This window comes from Brassica rapa, chromosome A04 (assembly GCF_000309985.2).
Source record: "Brassica rapa cultivar Chiifu-401-42 chromosome A04, CAAS_Brap_v3.01, whole genome shotgun sequence".
NCBI lineage: Eukaryota > Viridiplantae > Streptophyta > Magnoliopsida > Brassicales > Brassicaceae > Brassica > Brassica rapa.
Window position 1 is genome coordinate 785,250 of NC_024798.2, and position 23,571 is coordinate 808,820.

Genomic DNA, 23,571 nt, shown 5'->3' on the forward strand with positions numbered 1-23,571 from the left:
AAGACGAAATTACCGCTGTACCCCTCCCGACACGTTCGTCATGTACACGGTATTGGTTGCGGCTCCTTCTAGAGAAGACGGTGAGGACCATTAACATACCTGCTTCAGCTTCACCAAACCTTCTTTTTGTATATAATAGTATACATATACGTATATAAACACATTCATTACAGTCTCGTGAAGGCACTAAACACACAAAACACATACAATGTCAAAAAAAATATCAATATTGGTGAGATTTTCAATGGCTGCTAGCTGCACCTTGAAGTGAACAAAAGCAATACTACTAGCAGTTTCCTCACTTTCTTAAAATCTAGTTTTATGTTCTTTTTTCTACTATATATTACAAATTTACAACCATTGAAACTCGTAATTGAACCAAAAGTCCATAAACATCACCAGAAAACAAAAATGAAGAGGACACGTGTCCAAAAACGCCCACCCCTAAAAAGAAACGTGGAGGCCTAATGAGGGAGAAAACCCTGTTTTATTATTATAGATAGTTATAACTTTTTTCTCTCTTAATCTTGATGAGTGGTTCCATTTTTTTTCTGGCGAGAGAAAGCAGCAGGGTCTTCTGCTAAATTTGAGAACACTGTGTTCAACATCTCCCCTCGTGTTTCGAGCTTTAGTTACTTGAAATTTTCATCATAATTTATTAATTTCCCAACAAACTGTTTTTTTTTTCTTCTGTTTGTAGAAAACAGCTAAAAAGCTGTAGAATGAACTTTTACTAAGATATTATTGCAGCTGCAGCTACTATTTTCCGTTTCTTGCAAGTATCGGATCAGATTCTAAAAGTTATAATCTTCAATCTTTGTGCCTTCTTTTCTTGCTTTCTTTAAAAAGAAAGTTCACTTGCTTCCAAAGGAAAGGTATCTAGTTCTTTTCAAGATCACTCAATACAGTAATAATCACATTGCATTTGTGCGACTGATGATCGAAAATCATGAAAAGTTGAAAACACAGTTTTAACAGATCACTGCATGATCATGAATCAATATAAAACAAGTATTATTATTTATTATTATTATTCAGAAAGGATTTTATTCTTTGCTTGTATTAACAGTTTCTTTACTTTTTGTATTTTAGTGTGAACTGTTTTATGGAGAAGAACTGTGGGAGAAGAGAAAGTATAAATCAAATAGGATGTATGTGGGTGTTCATCAGCATCTTTGGATCTAACCATTAGCGTTTCTTGATGGATATGAAACATGGTAGCAAAAGACTTGCAGGTTCTTTTATTTTCTTATAGAAACTAGTCTTAAAGATTCTTACCCACTTTATGTTATCTAATATAACTAATAATCTAGGGTTTATTTAACTAACTGATCCAGGTAATGATGAGAAGATGCAGCTTACCTGTTCTTCTGAGAGCTCTCAGGATGTCTCTATTGCTGGTGATGAACATGTAGAGACTAAGGCTTGTGAAGAAAAGTTCAGTGAGATGATCAAGCGGTTGATAGCTCAGAAAGAAGGAGAGGTCCAAACCTGCAAGGACTTGTTGGAGGCTTTTCAAGTTTTGAGTTCTGAAGAAGAATCACTCCTCAAGAAGGTATCACATGAAGATGCTCAAAGCATGGGAGGAGATTCCAAGAGAGTTGTAATAGAAGAAGAAAGACCTGAAGCAGTCTCAAAACAAGAGGCTGTGGTGGTGGTACCAAAGAGGAAATATACATTCTTCAGAAGGAAATGGAGATCAGAAGAGAGGAGAAACAGAACATCTCAAATTGTTGTTTTGAAACCTGCTCCAAATAGTTTGGATGTAGATTCTACAAGCAACAAGTCCAAAACAGGAAGAACCTTTTCTCGGTTTCTTATTGGTTTAATCAAAAGAAGACTACACTCTGCCGTTGGTAAGAAGTCATGTGATGTTCTTGTTGATAGGAGCCAAAACCGTTGCGTGCAAGAAGAGATACAGAGCAATGAAGAAGAGGACACTGTCCAGACAAGCGAAGATTCAAAGAAGACTATGTCCGGCTTGTACGTTGCAGCGAGGAAACACTTGTCTGAAATGCTTGCAAATGGAGATATAGATGTGAGTTTACCAGATAAGGAAGTGCCAATAATCCTGGGAAAGATTCTATCCCTCCCTGAGTTTTCATCACCAGTAGATAGCCCTAGACTGATCCCTCCGCATGATTTGGTTAACCAAACAACCGAGAAGTCAAAGATTCTGCAATGCGGTCCATGTACAGATGGTCTTACTGATGAAGATTCAGACAAAGATGATGAAACATTGTTTACCATCGATGTCTCTGCCCCCAAAGGTAATTCTTTTGTTTCTTCTTCTCGTTTTAATCAATTTTTTTGGTTCTGAACAATGTTTTAAAAATTGGTCCTGACATGACAGCGTCTATAAGTAGCAATCGGTCATAACCTTAAACAACTTTTTTTTTTTTTTTTGAAACACAAACTTATATTAGATCATAAAGGAGTTAGGTGATAGCCATAAAGGCTTCAACCTCCAACAAACAGAGTTTTGCTATCTTATCAGCATTAAGGTTTCTCTCTCGAGAGATCCAGCCGAATGAGATTACATCAAAGGAGCTAGCTAGCTCAAGAATATCAGAAACAATTCCATAAATTTCAGGCTTCACCGCGCCAGAGTTGATGGCCTTGATAAGCTGAGACGAGTCTGATTCGCACACCAGCTTCCTTACCCCTTGCGCTTTACATCTAGTCAAAGCTTCTCTCAAAGCCAGTCCTTCTGCAACCAACGCTGATCCTACAAATCGCTCATATCCTGTGAAGGAGGAGGTTCCAGCTGAGTCTCTTGTAGTCCATCCAACTCCCGCCAGCATCGAGGTAGCTTTCCATGCTGCATCAGTATTAAGCACTAGACAGTGAGGGGGCCTGGGGGGCAGGCACAGAGGGCTCTTGGGCTTTGATGGTATCTTTGGTTCCTGGGCATTTTGCCACTCCCGCGCTAGGGCCACAGCCCTCGTCATCGTTTCCTCCTCTGTGTACGTTTTTCCTTCGAAGCTCAGTTGGTTTCGCGCTATCCATAGCTGCCAGATAATCCACGGTGCTAGTTGACCGGTCGCCACACCTGTAGGAGGCAGACAAATTTTGCCACATAGCTCAAGCCAAACATCCTGTAAATCTATCAATCCGCTATACTCAACTTCCGTCGCAAAAGGGGCCAAGGCCCAGATCCTTTTGGCGAAGGGGCAATGAAGAAATAGATGAGCTATAGATTCCGGAGTTTCGCATCTCTTGCACTGAACTTCTGATGTTATGTGACGTGCTGCTAGGACCTCGCCCACAGGTATGGCTTTTTGAAACACTTTCCAGAGGAACATTTTGATTTTCGGTGAGGTTTGGAGATTCCAGATAAACTTGAACCATTCTACTTCTCCCTTCCCCATCTTCTGTAGTCTCCTCTGTCTCCGTTCTCAATTTTATTGCTGTATGGTAACCAGACTTAGTGGTGTATTCTCCAGAGTCTGTGCCCAGCCAAATAAGTTTATCCGGTGCTCCCGCGAGGCTTGGTTTGATGGTTTTGATTGTCGACTCCCACTGAGGGAAGATATTGAGAATTTTTTCTCCATTCCATTTCCTTGTGCCCTCGAAAAATAGCTCTGCTACCGTAATATTTGAAGATGTTTCGGTCGCAGGCCCGATCGGCCTCTGTTGCTCTGTCATACTCAGCCAAGGATCCTGCCAGGCTTTGATCGACAGTCCATTTCCGACGATCCATCCCATGTTTTCTCTGAGAAGGTCCCTTCCAAGCAGTACTCCTCTCCAGCCATGTGAGATTGATTTTTTCTCTGTTACGCTTAAAAAATCCTCAGAGTTACAGTACTTACCCTTATAGATTCTGGAGAGTAGGATGTCCGGATTGTGGAATAACCTCCAGGCGAGTTTTCCTAGGAATGCATCATTGAAAGCCAGGAAGTCTCGGAACCCCAGTCCCCCTATGGCTTTGGGTTTCGTCATTTTTTCCCATGAAGTCCAAGCCATTTTGTGTTGTCCTTCTTTGTCATCCCACCAAAACCTTGTGACTGCAGACTGGATTCGCTTGCACAGTGATACCGGTAATTTAAAACAGGTCATGGCATGAGAAGGAACAGGAGATAGAACACTCTTAATCATTGTAAGCTTCCCGGCTTTGGACAGGAAACGGTTCGTCCAACTCTTGCCCTTTTGTCTGATTTTGTCAACTATGGAAGTAAAGAGATCCCTCTTTCTTCTTCCAAAATGTTCCGGTAATCCGAGGTACTTACCCACACCGCCTTCGCTGTCTATGCCCAGCTCCTCTTTGACAACATTCTTTAGAGTCTCTGGGGTCCTTCTTGAAAAAGATATGGACGATTTGTCCGCGTTGATCGTCTGTCCAGATGCTTCCTCGTACCGGCGGAGAATCTTACGCAGAGCCTGGCTGCTTTTCTTGTTAGCTCGGGTGAAGAACATAGTGTCATCCGCGAAGAGGAGGTGGTTGACTCGGGGGCATGCCCTTGCAACCTGAATTCCCTGAAGAGAACCCTCTTCGCTTGCTCTGTTATATAGTCCCGAGAGGACTTCACTACACAAAATGAAGATGTATGGTGAAAGAGGATCTCCTTGACGGATACCTCTACTCGGTTTAACCCTTCCCCTAGGCGAGCCGTTGATGAGGAAGGAGTATGTGACAGTGGATATACACTGCATGATTAAGCTAACCCATTTGTCGTCGAAGCCCAATCTCGTGAGGACCAGCTCGATGAACTCCCATTCCAGCCGATCATAGGCTTTACTCATGTCTGTTTTGACAGCCATGGAACATCTCTTCTCTGCATCCGAGGTTTTCAAAAAGTGGAGGACCTCATGGGTGATCAGCACGTTATCGGAAATAGCTCGGCCCGGGACGAAAGCGGACTGATTCTCCAATATTATGGTTGACAGAAGGGGCTGTAATCTCCTCGTTAGGAGTTTGGAGATGATCTTGTAATAAACATTACAAAGGGCAATGGGTCGGTAGTCCGCTACAGCTTGCGGGCTTTGGATCTTCGGAATCATTCTAATATTCGTCTCATTGATCCGCGGTGGAATGATTCCGGTATCAAAGAAATCTTGCACTTCTCTCACTATATCCTGCCCGATGATCTCCCAGTTGGAGTGGAAGAAGCTGGCGGAAAACCCGTCCGGCCCAGGGACCTTATCTGCGTGAATGGAGAAGACTGCATCTCTAATTTCCTGTGCTGATGGCCGGCTAGTCAGCTTGTTGTTGTCGTCCTCCGTGACCATGCGCTGAAGGGCATGGGTTACAGTGTCTCTTCTTTCGCCCACCACTGATGTGAACAGAGTATGGTAATATTCCACTATGACCTTAGTGATATCTTCCTCCTTATATACCATCTCGCCATTGCTCATTTCCAAGACTGAAAGATTATTAGCTCTGCGTCTGTTCTTTGCTACCGCATGGAAGTACCCCGTATTACGGTCTCCCAACTTTAACCAAAGCAGGCGGCTTCTTTGTCTCCAATATTCTTCTTCCTCCTGATACGCTTTATTCAGCTCGTCATTTATCTTCTTTATCAGCTCTTGGTCTCCCGCTGGGTTTATCATAGCTAGTTCAAGATCTTGTTTCTTCTGTTCGATGAACACTCTGCTATTGCGGTATTGTGTCTTACTCCATTCCACAATTGTTGTTCTCATAAGTGCGATCTTCTCTCTAATGGAGACACTTCCAGCGTTTTTCCAAATTTCCTCCACCAGGGCCTTAACTTCAATATTATCTTTTAGCCTCCGATCATAGCGAAACATTCCTTTGCGCTTCTTTCTCTCAGGTTCAACAATGGTGACTATGGGTCGATGATCAGATCCCTCGTAGTCTAGGTATTGGCTGCGGGCCGTTGGGAACATCTCTGCCCAAGCGCTATTCGCCGCTGCTCTATCCAGTCGGCAGCGAACGAGGTAATCACCTCGTTTACCTCTCCAAGAGAGAAAATCCCCTGAGTGGGGTAAGTCGTACAAGTCTCCTTCCGAGTAAAATGACCGTAGGTCCACAAAGGAGCCCTCTGCTCGAGCTGGACTCCCCTCCTTTTCCGCATTGTTGACAATATCATTGAAATCACCAGTAATAAAATATGAATCTTCTCTGTTATTCATAAGCGACACCAATTGTTTCCAAAATAATCTTCTTGTTACAGCATCAGTGTCTGCGTAAATAAAAGCAGCAAAGAAAGACTTTCCCTCATACTCAATGCATGTGTCTATGAAGTTTGCGTTTGCGGTGAGGATGTGGAGCTTGGTTTCTTTCCTCCAAAATATTGCTAGGCCACCCGCACCGTGGCCTGTCGGCGGTATGAGATGGTGATGATCGTATCCCAGCTGCTGAGTTTTGCTGAGCACGAAAGGATCGGGATTTTTTGTTTCCGAAAGGAAAAGAATGTCGGGAGAGACAGTGCGATGAATCTCCTTTAGACGTCGAACTGTCTGGGGATTCCCTAAACCCCGGCAGTTCCAGCTTGTAATTTTTAAGGACCGGGAATGGATGGAGTTTGAAAATCCATCCTCTTCCTTCTCGATGTTGCAGGGATCATTTTACAGAGCGGTCTGTTTTCCGAACTTGTGGTTGAAGTTCCTGCTTGACTCTTTCCCCTAGCTGGGTCGACAGCTGGTTTTGCCCTCACCACACTTGGTGTTTTCCTCACAGGGGACGGTTTAGAGTGTGTTACTCTGCGCTTACGTGCTCCTGAAGCAATCAATGTGCTAGGAATTGGTGGAGCATTTTTACTTCCCCTAGGACGGCCCAGTTTCTTTTTACTCGCAGAGACTGTATCATTTGGATCTGTTCCTCTTGGAGAGTCGGGGGTAGGTCCCAATCTACTTGATGCTGGGATCCGTTCAGAGCTTGGAAGAAACTCTATTCCTTCCGTGCTACGTTGTTCTAGGACAGCACCCCCGGGTGAGGTATTTCTGAGTCGCTGTGAAGCAGGGCTGCGCTCCTGTACTGGAGTTGATCCCAGTCGCTGTGATACAGGGATTCTCTCTGGTGTGGTGATAATTTGCTTACCATTTAGTCTTTGGGTGCTTGCGTTCAGAGCGGCCTGAGCCACTAGGATAGCTGTTTCTTCCAATTCTCCCCGTTCCTCCGCTTGTCTCATCCTTTCCTTACGAGCTTCTCGTTCCGTAGGATCAGCGCTAGAGGTATATTGCAGCATGACATCACGCACCTCTCCCCTCGCCCTTTGAATGGCTTCTTCTGGTAACGAGGGAGGTTGTCTTTGTAAGGGAACCCCCTTTTCACACCGAGGATCTTGTTCTTTTGTGGAGCTAGATCCATTGTCATCAGTTAAGGGTTGCTTCCTAGGAATTTCTCTGTAGAAACTTCTTCCTTGCGAATTAGTGTTTGGTCGCTGTTTGTATGGGTCTCTGGAAGCGTGGAAGTGGCGGGCCTCATTGCGAGAGCGGTCCCTGGAGTGGTAAGATCGTCTAGAGGATTCCCTCTCCTGCCATTCCTTTGGTTGAGCTTTGTGAGTTCTTCTCCCTGGAGCCTCCTTTGGGTATCTTGGGGGTCTTCCTTCCCGTAGCTCGGACCTATTCGATGCAGAGAATTGGAAAGTAGCCTTGTGGGGCTCAATGTCCAAGTCGTCTCGGCCTTCTTTCACCGAGAGATAAGATAGTTGTTTGTTAGATTCCATTTCCATGGAAGCTTTGAGGGCTCTCTTCCTTGCCTTTTCCTCTAGGCAGTCATGTATCTCATGATCAAGGCGGAAACATGTAGAGCAATGCTTCTCCAGCCTTTCATACACCAAAGTAGCCATGACTTCATCTCCATTAGGATACTCGATGACGGTAGATGTGATCAGAGGGAGAAGTCCGTTGATTTGAGCTCTCATCCTCATGGATTGAAGGGTAATTTCAGCCGATTCAAATTGCCCAATGTCATTTCCGATACTCCTAAGTATCTCTTCTGACCAGAGATGTATTGGAACCCCCTGCACTTTTATCCAGAAGGGAATTATAGAAGGGAACGTCTTTGACAGGGTTGGTTCCCATCTCTGTACTATGACCATCCATCTAGCAAAATGGTAAGGTCTCTTGTCCAACACTCGTAAGAGGTCTTCTTCACGTTCGAACTGGAACTGGAACAGTCCATTACCGAGGTCAGCTCCTATTGGTCTGACATCTGACTTCCAGAGGTCTGTGAAAAAGGAAAGCAGTGGCCAAATCCTTTGTACCGACGGTTTTGTAAGTCTTCCAATCAGGGTGAGTGAGCATTTGTCGAGAAGTTCATTGTTCTCCGGGAGCTCTGCCCGGATTCTGGCTGTTCTCGGTGCTTGGTGCTCATCTGAACAGATTTGTTTCCCTTTTTCTGCCACAGAAAGTCTTCTATGCATCTTGATATAACTTTTGATTACGCCAGAAAACGGATGGACTGCGTTTTATCTACTCCTGTGAATTGTGTGTAGTAAGCAAGCTAAAGGAGAAGAGGTTGGGGACACCCTTCTCTAGCAGGCAAAAGTTTTTCAAACGATGGAAAGGACAGGAACCCTTATATCATAAACTTCGGTTAACCATTTCTCTAAAGATGAGAGAACCATCGCTGAGATCTAGAGCTTCTTCTGGTCGGCGACGGATGTTGCAAACGGCCGGCGGCGGTCCCTCCGACCACGGGTCGGGGGAAGAACCCCGGGGGGTATTGGCCAAGAACGGTGAAGAACCCGCTGGATAAAGCTCAACAAAGGAATAATTTGAATAATCTTAAACAACTTTTTTTATTATTCGTTTTATGCAACTTAAATTAGTTTAAACTATTTTAAATCGGTTAAATCTATCTAAATTTATCTAAATTTGTTAAATAAATCAATAATAAATCCATAAAATTTTCTAAACTCTTTTATATATATAAATTTATAATTAAATTTAAAAACTAAAATATCTAATTTAAATATACAATATATATATAAAATAAATCAATAATTGTTAAAGCCTAGAATAATCTGTGTAGTAGCTAATTCCTTGAACATTGGTTCAAACTCAATGCGTGTAGACCATGCGAAGGAAGCTAAGAAGATAGAGATAGAACCATTATCTGAAACTAGCAGCTCTTCCATTTCCGGACAAGTCGAATATCTTGATGAAGATGTGTATGAATGTCGTGAAGAAGACGGAGATAAACAATCATCAAATAAGGTTAGCCAGCTCCTGCATGTGATAAATGAACACATTCTCCATTTTCTTGAATAAGGTTTCATATTTTTTTTGTTCTCCAGGAAATGTTCAACCAAATGCACTCTTCTCCTCCAGAGTCTCCACCAAGTTCTTCAGTTAGGATGACTGAATGCAAAGAACCGGCCACTGATGTTCAGGGAAAGCTAAGCCCCGTCTCTGTGCTCGAACCTCTGCTTACAGATGATGAGAGTAGCCCAACAACAACAAGCACAAGGTTCAATTCAGGTGAAGTGAGGATACAACCACTCTGCATAAGATTCGATGAAGCTGATGATTCTCCAAAACCAGAAGAATCCAACAATCTCAAAACAAGCGTGGATGACAAGAACTTGATACTTACATACATTGAAGCCGTTGTGAAATCCTCAGGCTTGAGCTGGGAAGAGCTTTTGACCAGGCCCTTCTACTCAGAACAGCTTCTTCTTGAGCCAGAGTTAGCAGATGACATAGCTTTCTCTCCTACACAGCTCTGCGACGATAAGAGTCTCCTTCAAGACTGTATCAATGAAGTTCTTATGGACTTCTGTGGGAACGAACTGAATCCAGGTCCTTGGGTTTCGTTTCTGAAACCTGAAGTCCAGCTGATCTCAGACATGGAGATCGCAGCTAAAGTGGCACAAGAAGGGGTTTACTGGCATCTCCTTCCTTTGCCTTCTCCTCACACTTTAGATCAGATGGTGAAGAAAGACATGGCTAGAACAGGAAGCTGGATGGATATCAGGTTTGATGTTGGTTGGATTGGTTCCGGCGCAAGTGAACTGATCCTTGATGATCTAGTAGAAGAGATCATCAGAGACATGGTTCAAGCTGAACCAATGCAGGAGCAGAACAGCAACAACAACCTATGATGAGTCTCTTTGTTTAGTTAGACTTTCTTGTACAGTTTCACTTTCAATACTCTGTTTTTGCTTTCCAGTGGCTTATGTAGCTTACTCAGCCAAGAGAGTTTTGTATGAGAGTGTGGTAATAACATGAGAACTTTAAATAAGACAAAAGATTATGCTTTTTGTTAACAATCATGTTCCAACAATGAACCAAATAAAAAGCCCATGATTCTAACTATAGTACTAACGACGCGTACTTGTGTTTTGTCTTTTCTTTCCGAACGCCTGGCTTTTGCTTTCTGATTCGTCATCATCCTCACTGTCATCATCAGCAGTGTGCTTACTAGTACCAGCGCGCTCTGCCTCAGATCTTGCATATTTTCTTCTCCCTGCATCAAACTTGGCTTGTAGTTTTTGATCAAGAGGGTCGTCAGAAGGTCTACGCTTCATTTGCCGTGAAACTTTAGCACCAAGTCCAAGCCTAAGCAAGGGTCACTTATATTCAGCTAATAAAATACAAATTAACATGTAACAAGAAAAAAGAAACATTCCTTTACCTGTCTGGTTCAGGCTCAATAGGATCCTCTGCAGACGTTGTCATATTGGCAACCCACTTCTCAGCCTGGAGGACGAGCAAACACAAAGCGATGAGATGAAACCCCAAAGGATGTCAAAGCAAGTAAGGAAGGCTAACTTGCAAACATGGTGTTCAAGAAAGATCCCAAATTGTTGTTTTAGCTTGTTCAATCCAAAACCTGGTTGCTTCAAGGAGGAGAATCTTACAAGTTTTAGTGCCGTATGGGCCGTATCTGTCTTAAGAATCTGTGGAGTTCTCTTCTTCCTTCCCGTTTCCGTTGTCATTGCAACTAGATTACCACAACCACCACCAAACTTCCTGCAGTCCAATAAGTGATATGCTTACATTACTCACACAGCAACAAGAAAGAAGTTCAAAGTGCAGCTAGTTTTTCAGTAAAACTCATGTTAAATCTTAGTCACATTGGCTAACTTAGAAAGTACTACTTTCTTTCTTTACAAGTTTCAAGACACAACTTTCTTCTTCCTCTCTCACCAAACCTTTCAAAGTTCCCTGAACCTATCATCCCTCATGATAGAATAGTAACAAAGGTAAGATTTTTCTATGTTAAATCCACTAAGACTCTCCCCACACAAACTATATGCAAAAACTTTCAATCAAAGAAGAATCTATAAACTCTCGCAGGCATATCATCAAACACCTTCCGTGCATACCCTTAAATAACAGAACTTTAGCTAAAGAACAGCACGAACAAGACTCACGGTAATAATATATTGGAAGCTTCCGTCAAAGGATCGTCCTTTTACCACTGATACCGACGGCGCAGCTCCTGGTTATCTATAATAGTAGCTGGTTCGAGCCGTGGCGCAACAAGGTTATTTATACTAATAATAACCAATATAAACCGAATTTTCAAATAACGTTATTTCCCGATTTGATTTGATTTTGTTTCGGTTCTCCGATTAGTATGTTCAAGAAGTATACAAAAATATTCAACAATGTAGTTTGCTCCTATATTGAACAATCAAGAACCAAACTATCAACTTATGTATATGTAGAATCTGGATGCATAATAATATATACAAACATTAAGGAAAAGAGGTCCCAAGCAACTCGTATAACGTGTTTCTATACAAATATGTATATTATCAAAGCTAAACCTAAGCCATCACATATTCCAAACTCCTCTTTAAGGAAGACAAAATCTATGCCAACCATTTGGAAAATCAAGATCTATGCCGACCATTTGGTGAGTGCTTGAACTCATGGAGCTTTATCTTTGCCATGATCCGGTTACGTATGATTGTCTCAGATTTAACAGCTTCTTGGATGTTACTATGCACAAGATCACAAAGCTCGTCTAAGGCCAACATAGGAAAGGGCTCTTCTATAAGTACACCCACCTGCACAGTTTTGATTTGGTTAGTTAAGAAGATTTCAAGCAAAAGAGGATGAAATAGAGAAACCTACTTCTTCTATGCAGAAGAGAGAAGCAGCACTGATGAAAGTAGCAGGAACAACAATCCAATGACACTCATCCCAGAGAATGATTGGGAGAGTCAGATGCCAAAAAACTAAAAACCTCGAGGTCAAGCGTGTGTAAGACAAAGGAATCGGAATGCCCATTAGCTGTTCACACACTCCAATACCTTCATGTAAATGCAACATCTTTGATTCCTGCAGCGACACAACGAAACATATGTTTGGTGCCAAAATGGTTTCAAGAATCATAGCAAAAATGGTTTCAAGAAAGCTACCAGCAAATCTCTCTTTGTATCGTCTAGTTTCAGCAGCTGAAGGCTCTGAGAAATGAACTCTATTACACAACGTGGACGATGCTTAGACTCAAGAATCAGAGACAAGTCATCTGCTTCTATCAAGTTCCGGAGATCTCTTGCAATATCTGAACCATAAATCACATGACACTGCAGCAGAAACTTTTATTACACCAGCACACAAACCAAAGCCAATATTAAGACCATGGTTTTTAATTTTTTTTTTTTTTGTCATCAGGACCATGGTTTTAAAAATCGGCCTAGATGATAACTTTATAGTGGAAACGATTTTCTTAAAGTTTGATTTATACGACTCAATTGGTTTAAATTTTATAAATCGGTTAAAATCGATCTAGATTAGAAATCTATTAAATTAAGCAATGATATTAGAACAAATTCACAAGTTTGTCTAACTTTTTTTATTTTGTAGATATAATTTTGATAATTCATCTGAATAAATTTATAATTAAATCCAAAACCTAAAATATATAATTGTAATATATAATTATATATACATAATTAGTCAACAATTTGTTAAAGCCCCCGACTTATCTATATAGTCCCTAATCTTCTACAAAACGTCTAGTTACCATCTAGCAATTTTTGAATATTGGTTAAGACACAACTGATAATCACCTTAAGAGCCACAGGGAAAGCTGCAATGTAACGAAGAAGCAAGTCCTTAATAACCAACTCATCACCAGACCCATCAACAGAACAAATCACTTGCCTAGCTAAATCATCAGTTCCAGCAATGATCCTAACCCAAGCTTTCCTCCCTTCCTCGTACCTAGAATACGAAGCTTCCGTGCGGAACACGAGAAGCAGAGCCAAAGCAGGAGCCGTGAGCTGATACGGCAGCGAGGAGGATCTCAGAATGGGGAAGATCCCAGGGAGCCACTCCAAGGCCACGGCGGAGTTGTAGCTTGCTATTACAACCGCCACGGACGTGAAGAAGAAGACGGGAGGGATGAGAGAGAGTATGACGCGGGAAGAGAAGGAGGAGACCAAGTGACGCACGTGGCGTAGAGAGCTTCTGTGTTCGACCCATTTCTCGTGTGTGTAGAGAGTTCGTTTCTGCTGCATCCCGCGCTCTTTGATCTCGTCTGCCCAGTCAGGGACCGCTCTGAGGAGGGAGATGAGGTTCTCGGTTAGTGTTTTGGCGCCTGGTTCGGGGCCTGAGGAGACGCGTGGAGGCTTGAGATGGAGGGTTTTGCGGGGACAGGTGGAGAATATAGGGAACCGTGACTCGCAAGAAAGGGATAGATTCATGGCTTGGTACATTAGGGGTTTAGGGTTTGGTGGAGATTGAGGGGATGATACAGAGGAAGAGTGATGAAAAGGAGACGTGAGGTGCGTGAGGAGAGAGGTGAACTAGTGATAGGAAACAAAAGTAGTTGAAACTGTTGATCAAGGATTGTTTACGTTCCCCGTTAAACGACGGCGTTTTGAAGCTTATTGGGCCTTAATGTCATAACGCAGGCCTGTTCTAGTCCACGAGGTTTCCAAGAGACGGCGTCGTTTAGAGAGAATGAATCTGTGACTATAATTAATCCAAGAGTATATGAAGAGTGAAGACTGAATAGTTCTTGATACTACAGGGTCCGTTTAATTTTTCTAGATTTCTTTTGGTTATGTACCATTTACATGTTGACAAAAAAAAATGTACCATTTACATATGAACTCTAAGTTTTAAGAAATAATTTATATAAGCACAAGTCTACAAAATTATTAATATAAATTTTTATTATTTTTTAAAATTAAACTGCATATAACCTCTAAAATCTCAGGACCTATACAATGCTAAGTTCTAGTAATTAGAGTAAAAGTAAATGTTTTAACTTTCAGCAGCTCCACCTGCTCAAACAATGGAGCTTGACAAATGGTAAAGCATATATCTTTGTCACACATGAAACACATAATTGCTCAAAAACCACACTACACCATTAATTTGTTGTTCCATTAACGTTGGATGGCTTGAATGTATGGCTCTTCTACCTTAATCTTTATAGGTTTAAGCTTATGGAATCTGTTTTGTTTGATATTCACATGAGCTATCAAGTTCAGATTATGTATTGTCTGATAAATTCTTGGGTCAAAGAAATTTTTAAAATTTTGATGGGACAAGAACATTAACTACTTGGTATATCACACAAAGGCAGTTTTAAACTTTTAATTCATGTTATTCACAGTTCTCTTAATGAATGTATAGTAACAGTCTCAAGTACTTATGGTCAACTATACAGTTCAAATCTAATGGTTTGATAAATTTGAAAGCTTTGCCAGTTTAGATCATCATCATCATTCATCAGTACTCAGTAGCTATGAAGTGGAAGCCAGAGAGGAACAAGAATTGACTACATCACATCACTTACTCTCACTCTCCATCTCTTGAGCGTGAGCTTCAGTCTCTCATGCTTAGTTTGACACACGCGCCCCTATCAATAGCTTTGGAATAACCCACACATACGCCTATGAATTGCTAGATGCTAGAAAGAAGTCTATAAGAGAGAGAGATAGAGAGCGCTTACAGTCAAAGTCTGACATCAAAATCTTTGAAATTTCGAATTTGAATTTCCAAAGAAAAATAATCTCATTATGTACAGTAAATGCTTTCAATTTAGCAGGAAGGGAAGGGAGGGATCTGATTGATAGTTTTTTGTTTTCTTCTGTTTCCCCCTCTGTCACTCAACTAAAGCAAAAACAAAAAAAAGCAACATCACATTACATATTAAAAAAAAAAAACTTAGAGAGAGAAAAAAGAAAACCATTTCTTCACCATTGTTGATGGAGTGAGAAACCTCCTTCCCATCTCATTTCTTGTTTCTGTTCACAACCCAATAAGGTCAAATGAATTTGTAGGTTGCATGTTAACTTACCCTTCAAGTCTACATCTTTTATCAACCCTTTAGATTCTCTCTTTTGTTCTTATCCTTTCACATAAAGAATAGAAAAAAAAATCAGATCTTTCCTTCTGCTTTTCCACAAAGTTGGAACCTTTAAGAAGCTATGGATCGAAGAGAAGCAATGGGCTCTTACTTCATCCAAAGAGGCATGCCTGGTCCTGGCCCTCCTCCTCCTCCTTCGCAAACTCAACAGCCATTTCAGGGGTCACAAGGGTTTCACCATTTCTCCAACCCCAATTACCAGACTCAAGGTGGCGGCTCCACTGGCTTCGTGTCTCCTCCTTTGCAAATGGAGTCTTCTCCGGTTGATTCTTCAGCGGTGGCTCCTCCTCCTCCTGGTGAGACGTCTCTGAAGAGGAAGAGAGGGAGGCCAAGGAAATACGGACAAGACGGTTCTGTTTCCTTGGCATTGTCTCCTTCAGTGGGCTCCTCCTCCATGTCCCCAAACTCGAACAAACGTGGCCGTGGTAGACCTCCTGGCTCCGGCAAGAAGCAAAGACTTGCTTCCATCGGTAATAACCCCTCTCTCTTCAGTTATGGAGATTGACTCTGTATACTGTAGAAAGTTTTGAGCTTTATAGTTTATGAGCACTTTGGTCGGTAGCTATGGTATGGAGCTCTTTAATGACTTATTATTATTAATTAATTAAAGCTTTAAATTTTTTTTTAATTGTCAAGTGTGGTTTTTTCGAATTCAATATTATAATCTTTTATTAAGACCATTTCTCTTAAGTTATGTTAACTAAAGTTTGTGTCCTGATGTGATTATTTTTTTTGTTCTGTAAGGTGACTTGATGCCTTCGTCGTCAGGGATGAGCTTCACGCCGCACGTAATCGTAGTTTCAGTTGGTGAAGTATGTCTTCTTCCTCTAGTCTCAATCTTTCAACACTACTCATCTTCTTTTATGTTGTTTCTCAGGACATAGCATCAAAAGTACTGTCTTTTTCTCAGCAAGGTCCAAGAGCTATTTGTGTCTTATCCGTTATTGGCGCAGTCTCTACTGCAACTCTTATTCAACCAGCACCGTCCCATGGAGCTATAACCTACGAGGTTTGTTATTTTTTTAATTATTATTATTATTAGTATCCTCAATGCTCTAGAAGATTACTCATGTTGGTGTTGTATAACCTATGATCTATAGGGCCGTTTCGAGCTCGTATCTCTATCACTTTCTTATCTGAACTCAAATGACAATGACTACTCAACCCGCACTGGAAACCTAGCGGTCTCACTCGCTAGCTCTGATGGTCGTGTCATTGGTGGTGGAATTGGTGGGCCTCTAATAGCAGCAAGCCATGTTCAGGTAAAAGCTGCTTTGTAAAGCTTCTTTAGAGATTCATTTTTTTTTTAAAATAAAACTTGTGTGTTGTGCCTCCTTAATAGGTTATCGTTGGGAGCTTTCTTTGGGCGGTTCCTAAAGGGAAGATTAAAAAACGAGATGAAGATGTCCAGGACACTGATGCTTTGGAGAACAACAATGACAACACGGCAGCACCAGCGTCGCCTCCTGTTCCTCAGAGCCTTGTTCAGACTCCTGTAGGCATGTGGTCAACCGGTTCGAGATCGATGGATATGCATCACGCTCATATGGACATTGATCTAATGCGCGGATGATGATGATTCATGTGTGTATATAAATAACCATTGAAAATCTAGGAGAAGAAGACTTTAAGCTAACCTCTCTTAGAGAATTGTCTTTTGGTTTTATGCCTAGGAAACAAAAGACTTGTAGTGATTTTTCAGAACTCATGTGTGTTTGGTTTCATATTATATGTTTATTGCATTCTACAACATACAGTCTGTTTTAGCAGGAAGTCTTTTAAAGAAGTTAACTAAACCAGGAGGCGTCTTTCGCCTGAGTCTTGGATGTCTCATGATGTATAACCCAGCGAGAAGAACAAAAACCTTAAAGGGGACAACATACAAAACCACAGAAGAAACCAAACATACCACCATGAAGATGGACGTTGCTCTTGGATCTCTCCAGCTTAACAGAGCTTGAACTCTCTCTCCTTGACCAGCTATATCTCCCACGAGCGTCTGAGCTCTACCAGCTATACTCCTCAACCGCTCGTACCGCATTTTAACAACCCCCGGATCTTGAGAAGAGAATGGAAACGTGTCGAACTCTTCGGTAAGCTCTTCCGGGTGAACATTGTCTGCAAATGAGAGGCTTGTGTCCATGTGTTGAGGTTGTCTCGGACGCAGTCTGTAGTTCCATACACCGAGCATGAATAACCAAAGAGATATTATCGGAAGAATCATCTCTGGCAAACACACAAACGCTAAGTAGAGTACATGAACCGCTGTAGACGCTACCGGTTTCTTCCATGTGCAGATATCTTGAAACCATTCTCCGGTACCGAGTAAACCGGAGAAAACTGATCTCAACCGGTAGAGATTTGCTCTGCTTTTCCGAATGCTCCAGAAATGAGAGTTCGAATCGGTTATGTACTCTATCACTTCTTTCCTAAGTGGTGGCTCGGCTCTGCTTAGCCGAGCCGCCACTAGGTTAACCGCGTGCTCCCTGAGAATCTCCTGCTGCACGACTTTCAACGGTCTTACGTAATGCATTTTGGGAAGAAGTGGTTTCCAGTAATGGAGAAGCATCTGAAACATAGAAGTACATGTAAACCGAATCGCCAAATGCAGTTCACCCATGTTCTTGACCCCAGAAGGTCGAAGTACGAGAAGCGGGTGCGAGTTAGTGTAGAGTCTTCCTGATTCGAGAGTCGAGATTCTAACTCTAACTTTCCCTATCTTCCCATCTTTGATGTTACCACCATTGGTCCCATTGTTATCAAAGACACCAATTGTTATCACAGTTGCTGGCTCGTAAACCTCCCATGTGTACTGCTCGTTGAACCGCGGGTTTAAAGAGTTCATAACGGTCCGTGTCCTGACCCATTTGGTACCATACTTGGCAACACAATAAGCATCGACCGTCTCTTTCTTCCCGTCTCGGCTCAGACTCAAACCTTCAGCTCCTAAGATCCCTAACTCAAGAACACCAACCGACTGCTCATGTCGGTTCCGTACCTCCTTCATCGACGGTCTAAAGTCGCTGCTGTTGTAAGTAGACTCATTAAGAACGTGATAGCCTCCTTCTAAACAAACATTCAGAAGAATCCTAGTCGTTGCAAATCTAACTCTCGTCTGTCTCTCCAACGCAAGACTAAACCAACGGTTTGGTACTATCCGGTTATCATCAACCCGTGTTTCTATTTCATCAAACCGTATCTTAGCCGTTCCCAGCGTTTCCTCTCGGTCTTGGATTGAGATTTCAAGATCTTCAAACGGTTCAGCCGCCACAAATGTAAACTCTTCGTTCCACTTCGGGTTAAGCGATTGACCCGGTTTGGTACGAACCATCTGGCTACCTAACTTGATATTCACGTACGGATTTGGTGGAAACCGAGTCCGGTCTGGTTTGATAACCAAATCTTGTGCCTCAATAACGTTAACGCGAAGGTACCATAGCCTTGGAGAATGATAGACTTTAGAATACACACTTGATTTGTTTACAGCGTTTAAAGCGTCCGAGTACGTCGCGTCTGAGAATGCTTCGTCGGCTTGTGTACCGAACCAAACAGATAACATAACCTCGCCTCCTCTCTCGTGGTTGACTATGTACCATTGTGGAGCTATAGGACTGTCTGTTGCAACACGTGTCGGGATCTCGTTGAGATCGAACCGGATGGAACCGACGAATTTGTCTTTCATGACGGCTTTGTCCATGACGATGACATCGACAAAGTTTGCTTGTTGGTCTGATTTGGTGAAAGCAAAGACTTCGTTCCAAACCGGGTTCTTGTTCTTCTCGAATTGTGTGGTTGTCGCCGTGAAATTTCCTAGTTTGACTTCAACGTAAGGATCTAGACTTCCGGTTGGATCCATTGTCGGAAGATTACGTGCTTTCACGATCTTGACGAAGAGATACTCCATTGGCTCGACAAGATCATGAGCGGTGATGGTAGTTCGTGCTCGTACGCCTCCTCCAAGAACCGGTGAACCATATTTGACCGGTTGAAATGGAGCAGCTTCCATAACCGGTGGCTGTTGAGGAAAAAGCGTTTGCGGTTGAGGAGATAGCGTTTGCGGTTTAGACGGTTGAGGAGATAGCATTTGCTGTTGAGTAGATAGCGTATGCGGTTGAAGCGGTTGAGGAGATAGCATTTGCTGTTGAGGAGATAGTGTTTGCAGTTGAGGCGGTTGAGGAGATAGCATTTGCTGTTGACGAGATAGTGTTTGCGGTTGAGAAAATAGCGTTTGCGGTTGAGGCGGTTGAGGAGATAGTGTTTGCGGTTGAGGCGGTTCCTGAGTTTTTCGGAGCCTAGGTTTAGTCTTCTCTGACGCGGGGATGTTGTGCAAACTGTGACTTGTGTTAGAAGCAAGCTTCTTTCTAGGGTTTGGAGTCGGTATCTTGACCGAGGGGTTATCAGTTATAAACACCTTGAGAGTGAGCTCGCCTCTAACGGTGGATCCGAAAGAGAAGACGCTCCATTTCTCTTTCTCAAGAGGGTAATGCAGCCCGACAGCTTCAGAGTAGGGCACAAACGCAGTTCCAAGGATTCGTATCTTACCAAGACAAGATGTCGTTACGTTGCTGGTTTTGTTGTAAACGTAAGCCTCAAGAACCAGGTTCGATAGATCCTCTGTGTCGGAGATGTTGAAGGAGAACCTCTCGTTCCAAACAGGACTCGAGTCGTCGAGCTTTGTCGTGGTTTTGACTTTCTGATCGTCGAATCGTAGCTCCACAAAGGAGTTAACACCATCTCCGAGCCTTGCGCTTATGACCTCAACACCAAGTTTTAAGTTACTCATTTGATTTTACACAATAGAAAGAGATTTAGTTTTTTTTTTCTCATGAGAGACAGATCAGAGATGTTGAAAGCTTCTTCAAGACTTTGTGAGGTCGTGGGGACTTGTATATCAAGGCAACTAGGCTAATGTTTTTTTTTTCTGGTGGAAACTATTGGTGTTAATTAAACGTTGACCGTGTTTAATTAAAGACTAAGCAACGCGCTTATCTGTTATTACTGATTAATCATGACTCCTCCAATCATGACCTTTGTCTTAAATAAAAACATTAGTTGCAAAACATTAGTTGCCTCTGACATTCCAAAATTTTAAAGAAATCAATTTTAAGTATTCCCTAATATATCAATTAAAGCAATCCTGATAAATTATACATTCTTTCCTTTTTGAAGAATCTTGTTTTGGACCTCCCAATAGTCATTGGTCAACTTCTCAACATGTCTCTCCGCACTTTCTTGATTTTTAAGAAACCTTTTGAGCTCATCATCTCCATAAGGCTGCGGCAAGTCACAAGCCGCCTTGACGCTTGGATACGTAACCAACGAGTCGTCCATGCATTGCCTAATCAGTCCACCATCAGTGATCGGACAAGCCATCGTCTCAGAACACACTTCGGTCGCATTATCAGGCACGGTCACGTCTAACCTCATCAGCTTCCCGTATCCTTGCAACACATACAACATGTAATCATATACATACTTCATCTCTAGGCGCTTCATCATGTACTCACTTCCTCGTCTACCTATTTCTTGCGCCTGTTTATATTTATAAGAACATGATTATGATGTGTTTAATAGATAATATTACATAATTAACAAGATAATGGTTGCTTATAATTGCTCATTGTTATTTTAACCGGTAATCAAAAATCAATCTCAGTAAACTAGAAATATTAGCCAACCTTCTCAGTGTTGTTGTTACCCCATTCAACGGCGAACTTGAGGTCACGACAAGACTCTTGATGTCTAATGGGCCAGTAATGTTCCATTGGAACCATACTTCTTCCAAAGAAATCGAAGAACTCCGGTTTAACTAGAAGAGCCATACTGTCACATGCTAATATATATTTTTTGCTCACTGACCATGCACGACCTTCTATGTAAATTTTGTACCTAAATGTCCAATCCAAACCCCAAAATATGAATAACTATAGGCAACAAAATTTAACAAATCCAAAAAAGCTCAAATTAACATCATGAATATATAAAATCACTATATCAGGTACCTGTGGGTGCACTGGTCTTCTAAGTTTGAACTTTTGAAACCATTCTCCCTTTCCTTCTCCCAGTCCTGAAATCACAATTACAAGTACATATGAAATTTATATTCTACAGAGATGGTGAGCTGCTATCACCACAACCGGTCATGAGATTCTGGAAGTTACATAAAATTTAGTAAGATTTTTAATAAAACTTTGTAAGCTTATGTTTATATAAATTAGTTCTAACAATTTAGAGATCATATGCTAGTATCACTTTCCTATGCTTAGGACCGGCGCTGAGTATCACATTTGTGAGATATATAGACCTCCACAATTGAGATATATATACCTGTTCGTAGAGATGAACCATGGGATCATACTTATCAGAGAAGTTACATTGCATAAGGTCTCTTCTTTCCTGAGAAACGTATGAGTTCCCTTTCCAGTGAGCGTACTGAACTCTATCTTTCCATCTAACCCTTTCGTTGGCTTCTCTAATCGCCACTTGTAATGTTGTCCACTCCTTAACATTCACCTCCGGCCTATATAACAAATTAATTTAAAAGCTTATGTTACACGCTACGGTCCATTAATATTGCGACGTACGTACCAACCCCAAAAGCTCCAATCAGGGAAGACGATGTCGTATGCATCACGGTGACTACAGTAATGAAACAACGGTGGAGGAGGCCATGTGGCATTTGGTCCTTCTTGAGTAAAGTCTTTTTTCCAAATGCCGGGTTGATCATGGCAGAGGAAGAGAAGCTCAAGATCAGGGACTTGACCAGGATACATTTTTAGAAGTTGAAGTATTCCCCAAATTGTGAACACATCTCTTGTCTGGTAACATTTATCATACTGATGAAGATACAATCTCCCTGACTTTATCACAAGCCTGAAATGAGCATTAGGTTTTGCTCTCTCGAGTGTTTCCCTTGTGATACCTGTCTCTTGCCATACCTTTAGGTCTTGGTGGATCCACCTGAAGTAGTCAGGACAAGTTTCTGAGGAAGAGATGGCTGGTTTGAATCTGCTTGGATAGTTTAAAGGACATGTTTGTGTTGTGTCCTTGCAGTTTAGTGGAATCTTGATGGTTTTCTTTGTACTTGCCACTATTGATGTCGCCATCATTTGGATTTTATTCTTACCTATTACAAACTATAAGAACACTCAAATTTAATTTTATGCACTCACACATGTATAAGATATACATGGTTGAATCTTATATTTAGGGAGACATGAATATTTATAAGTTAATCTATAGAAATAAAGTTCAGCAATTTAGAGGTTATACGAGTATAATAACTTTTTAAATTTGGAGACCAATATGAATGTTTCATCTGGCTATATATGTCGAGAGGAGTGGCAGAGGCAGCTAGTTATGAGGGGGGTCAAATGATCCACATGAATTTTTTTAATTAAATTTAGTAAAACTAAAAAAATCAATTAAATTTTTTCATGTGGATCATTTGACCACCCTCCTAACTAGCTGCCTCCACCACTCCTCTGGACATAGTCGGAAGAAATTTATATTGGTCTCCAAACATTCATAATTTGATCCACATGTTGACCCATGTAATATATACAAATTATGAATTTGAGCCTAAATATTAGGCTAGCTCCACCACTGGTACAGAGGCCATGTAAATATATGATTAAAATGATTTGAAGATGAGAAAGAGTTTTAGTACCATATGCATCCAAGCACCGAGGATGAGAATGAAAAAAACGGTGAAGAAAGAGATGACTACTTTAGAACGTGGTTTCTGTTTAAATCCTTTGCTGTTCATCTTCATAGTTGCAGGTCTTGGATCTTATGATCTGTTTAGTTTCTCATGAACAAAACCCAAAATAAAGATGAGATTTTTGTTCTTTTCGATACTATGAAAAATGAATTTCCAAGATAGACAATATGTAACTAGTCAATTGCATTTTAGAGTAATAAGTAGAAAATAAATTTATAGGCATAAATACTGAAAATATATAGAGGATCTGATATGATTTATTGCCCAAATAACTTTGTTTACATCTTTTCAATTATTAGTTACCATACATGTATGTTTTGTGTGTATATTTTTAGTAAACATAGATTTTCAACATACTAGTAGGAATTAATTTGTTTCCAACACATTAATTAGGATTTTCCACCATACATGCAAATTATACCATTTTTATTAGTAACCAATTATTGATTTGATTTAACGCACACTAGTTAACATAAAAATACAGTCACATATACATCTATCTTGCTCTTTTGCCACGGTTGAATCATATTCTTAATTCAAATCCTGTGTATACCAATAAAAAGTAATGTAAACTACAAACTAAACCAGACTGACGAAACTG

General features: G+C 41.3%; 6 protein-coding genes across 7 annotated transcripts; 2 read left to right on the top strand and 4 right to left on the bottom strand.

The window, feature by feature from the left end:
* Positions 1 to 176: 176 nt before the first annotated feature.
* LOC103862829 lies at positions 177 to 10,175 on the top strand. Its single transcript, XM_033290810.1, has 6 exons — positions 177 to 369; positions 477 to 1,011; positions 1,093 to 1,235; positions 1,338 to 2,270; positions 8,939 to 9,123; positions 9,204 to 10,175. Exons 3-6 carry the CDS (start codon positions 1,202 to 1,204, stop codon positions 10,008 to 10,010), a joined length of 1,959 nt encoding a protein of 652 aa, XP_033146701.1. The 5' UTR covers positions 177 to 369; positions 477 to 1,011; positions 1,093 to 1,201; the 3' UTR covers positions 10,011 to 10,175.
* Positions 10,142 to 11,494, bottom strand: LOC103862828. 2 transcript variants are annotated; one of them, XM_033290859.1, is made up of 5 exons: positions 11,286 to 11,469; positions 11,207 to 11,238; positions 10,770 to 10,881; positions 10,544 to 10,608; positions 10,142 to 10,467 (listed from the first exon to the last, which is right to left on the bottom strand). In XM_033290859.1, the coding sequence occupies exons 2-5, from the start codon at positions 11,233 to 11,235 to the stop codon at positions 10,230 to 10,232; spliced, it is 444 nt and encodes a 147-aa protein (XP_033146750.1). In that variant the 5' UTR covers positions 11,236 to 11,238; positions 11,286 to 11,469; the 3' UTR covers positions 10,142 to 10,229. The 2 variants fall into 2 exon arrangements, with proteins under 2 accessions (XP_033146750.1, XP_009138775.1); XM_009140527.3 differs by lacking the exon at positions 11,207 to 11,238 and having other exon boundaries at positions 11,286 to 11,494.
* A 46-nt stretch (positions 11,495 to 11,540) lies between these two features.
* LOC103862830 (UPF0187 protein At3g61320, chloroplastic) lies at positions 11,541 to 13,818 on the bottom strand. The gene is made up of 4 exons (XM_009140529.3): positions 12,936 to 13,818; positions 12,282 to 12,449; positions 11,995 to 12,201; positions 11,541 to 11,927 (listed from the first exon to the last, which is right to left on the bottom strand). Exons 1-4 carry the CDS (start codon positions 13,581 to 13,583, stop codon positions 11,751 to 11,753), a joined length of 1,200 nt encoding a protein of 399 aa, XP_009138777.1. The 5' UTR covers positions 13,584 to 13,818; the 3' UTR covers positions 11,541 to 11,750.
* Positions 13,819 to 14,061: 243 nt separating this feature from the next.
* LOC103862832 (AT-hook motif nuclear-localized protein 11) lies at positions 14,062 to 16,997 on the top strand. Its single transcript, XM_009140531.3, has 5 exons — positions 14,062 to 15,717; positions 15,992 to 16,059; positions 16,125 to 16,256; positions 16,348 to 16,509; positions 16,590 to 16,997. Exons 1-5 carry the CDS (start codon positions 15,309 to 15,311, stop codon positions 16,818 to 16,820), a joined length of 1,002 nt encoding a protein of 333 aa, XP_009138779.1. The 5' UTR covers positions 14,062 to 15,308; the 3' UTR covers positions 16,821 to 16,997.
* Positions 16,939 to 20,083, bottom strand: LOC103862831 (FT-interacting protein 7-like). The gene has a single exon (XM_018658403.2). The coding sequence runs from the start codon at positions 20,028 to 20,030 to the stop codon at positions 16,992 to 16,994; it is 3,039 nt and encodes a 1,012-aa protein (XP_018513919.2). The 5' UTR covers positions 20,031 to 20,083; the 3' UTR covers positions 16,939 to 16,991.
* On the bottom strand, positions 20,041 to 23,502 carry LOC103862833 (O-glucosyltransferase rumi homolog). Its single transcript, XM_009140532.3, has 6 exons — positions 22,917 to 23,502; positions 21,836 to 22,383; positions 21,575 to 21,767; positions 21,250 to 21,314; positions 20,926 to 21,136; positions 20,041 to 20,779 (listed from the first exon to the last, which is right to left on the bottom strand). The coding sequence occupies exons 1-6, from the start codon at positions 23,019 to 23,021 to the stop codon at positions 20,393 to 20,395; spliced, it is 1,509 nt and encodes a 502-aa protein (XP_009138780.1). The 5' UTR covers positions 23,022 to 23,502; the 3' UTR covers positions 20,041 to 20,392.
* Between the last annotated feature and the right edge of the window lie 69 nt (positions 23,503 to 23,571).

What these genes read in the sequence shown, in the direction of transcription:
- LOC103862829 (XM_033290810.1), top strand. Translation starts at nt 1,202, where the DNA reads ATGGATATGAAACATGGTAGCAAAAGACTTGCAG. An exon ending in CGATGTCTCTGCCCCCAAAG is followed by an intron (nt 2,271 to 8,938) that starts GTAATTCTTTTG and finishes TAATCTGTGTAG; the next exon opens with TAGCTAATTCCTTGAACATT. An exon ending in ATAAACAATCATCAAATAAG is followed by an intron (nt 9,124 to 9,203) that starts GTTAGCCAGCTC and finishes TTTGTTCTCCAG; the next exon opens with GAAATGTTCAACCAAATGCA.
- LOC103862828 (XM_033290859.1), bottom strand. Translation starts at nt 11,235, where the DNA reads ATGCACGGAAGGTGTTTGATGATATGCCT. An exon ending in CCCATACGGCACTAAAACTT is followed by an intron (nt 10,609 to 10,769) that starts GTAAGATTCTCC and finishes CTCGTCCTCCAG; the next exon opens with GCTGAGAAGTGGGTTGCCAA. An exon ending in ATTGAGCCTGAACCAGACAG is followed by an intron (nt 10,468 to 10,543) that starts GTAAAGGAATGT and finishes ACCCTTGCTTAG; the next exon opens with GCTTGGACTTGGTGCTAAAG.
- LOC103862830 (XM_009140529.3), bottom strand. Translation starts at nt 13,583, where the DNA reads ATGTACCAAGCCATGAATCTATCCCTTTCTTGCGAGTCACGGTTCCCT. An exon ending in CTTTCCCTGTGGCTCTTAAG is followed by an intron (nt 12,450 to 12,935) that starts GTGATTATCAGT and finishes TTTCTGCTGCAG; the next exon opens with TGTCATGTGATTTATGGTTC. An exon ending in ATACAAAGAGAGATTTGCTG is followed by an intron (nt 12,202 to 12,281) that starts GTAGCTTTCTTG and finishes GTGTCGCTGCAG; the next exon opens with GAATCAAAGATGTTGCATTT.
- LOC103862832 (XM_009140531.3), top strand. Translation starts at nt 15,309, where the DNA reads ATGGATCGAAGAGAAGCAATGGGCTCTTACTTCATCCAAAGAGGCATG. An exon ending in GCAAAGACTTGCTTCCATCG is followed by an intron (nt 15,718 to 15,991) that starts GTAATAACCCCT and finishes TTGTTCTGTAAG; the next exon opens with GTGACTTGATGCCTTCGTCG. An exon ending in ATGGAGCTATAACCTACGAG is followed by an intron (nt 16,257 to 16,347) that starts GTTTGTTATTTT and finishes TATGATCTATAG; the next exon opens with GGCCGTTTCGAGCTCGTATC.
- LOC103862831 (XM_018658403.2), bottom strand. Translation starts at nt 20,030, where the DNA reads ATGAGTAACTTAAAACTTGGTGTTGAGGTCATAAGCGCAAGGCTCGGA.
- LOC103862833 (XM_009140532.3), bottom strand. Translation starts at nt 23,021, where the DNA reads ATGAAGATGAACAGCAAAGGATTTAAACAGAAACCACGTTCTAAAGTA. An exon ending in GATTGGAGCTTTTGGGGTTG is followed by an intron (nt 21,768 to 21,835) that starts GTACGTACGTCG and finishes TTTGTTATATAG; the next exon opens with GCCGGAGGTGAATGTTAAGG. An exon ending in GAAGACCAGTGCACCCACAG is followed by an intron (nt 21,137 to 21,249) that starts GTACCTGATATA and finishes TTGGACATTTAG; the next exon opens with GTACAAAATTTACATAGAAG.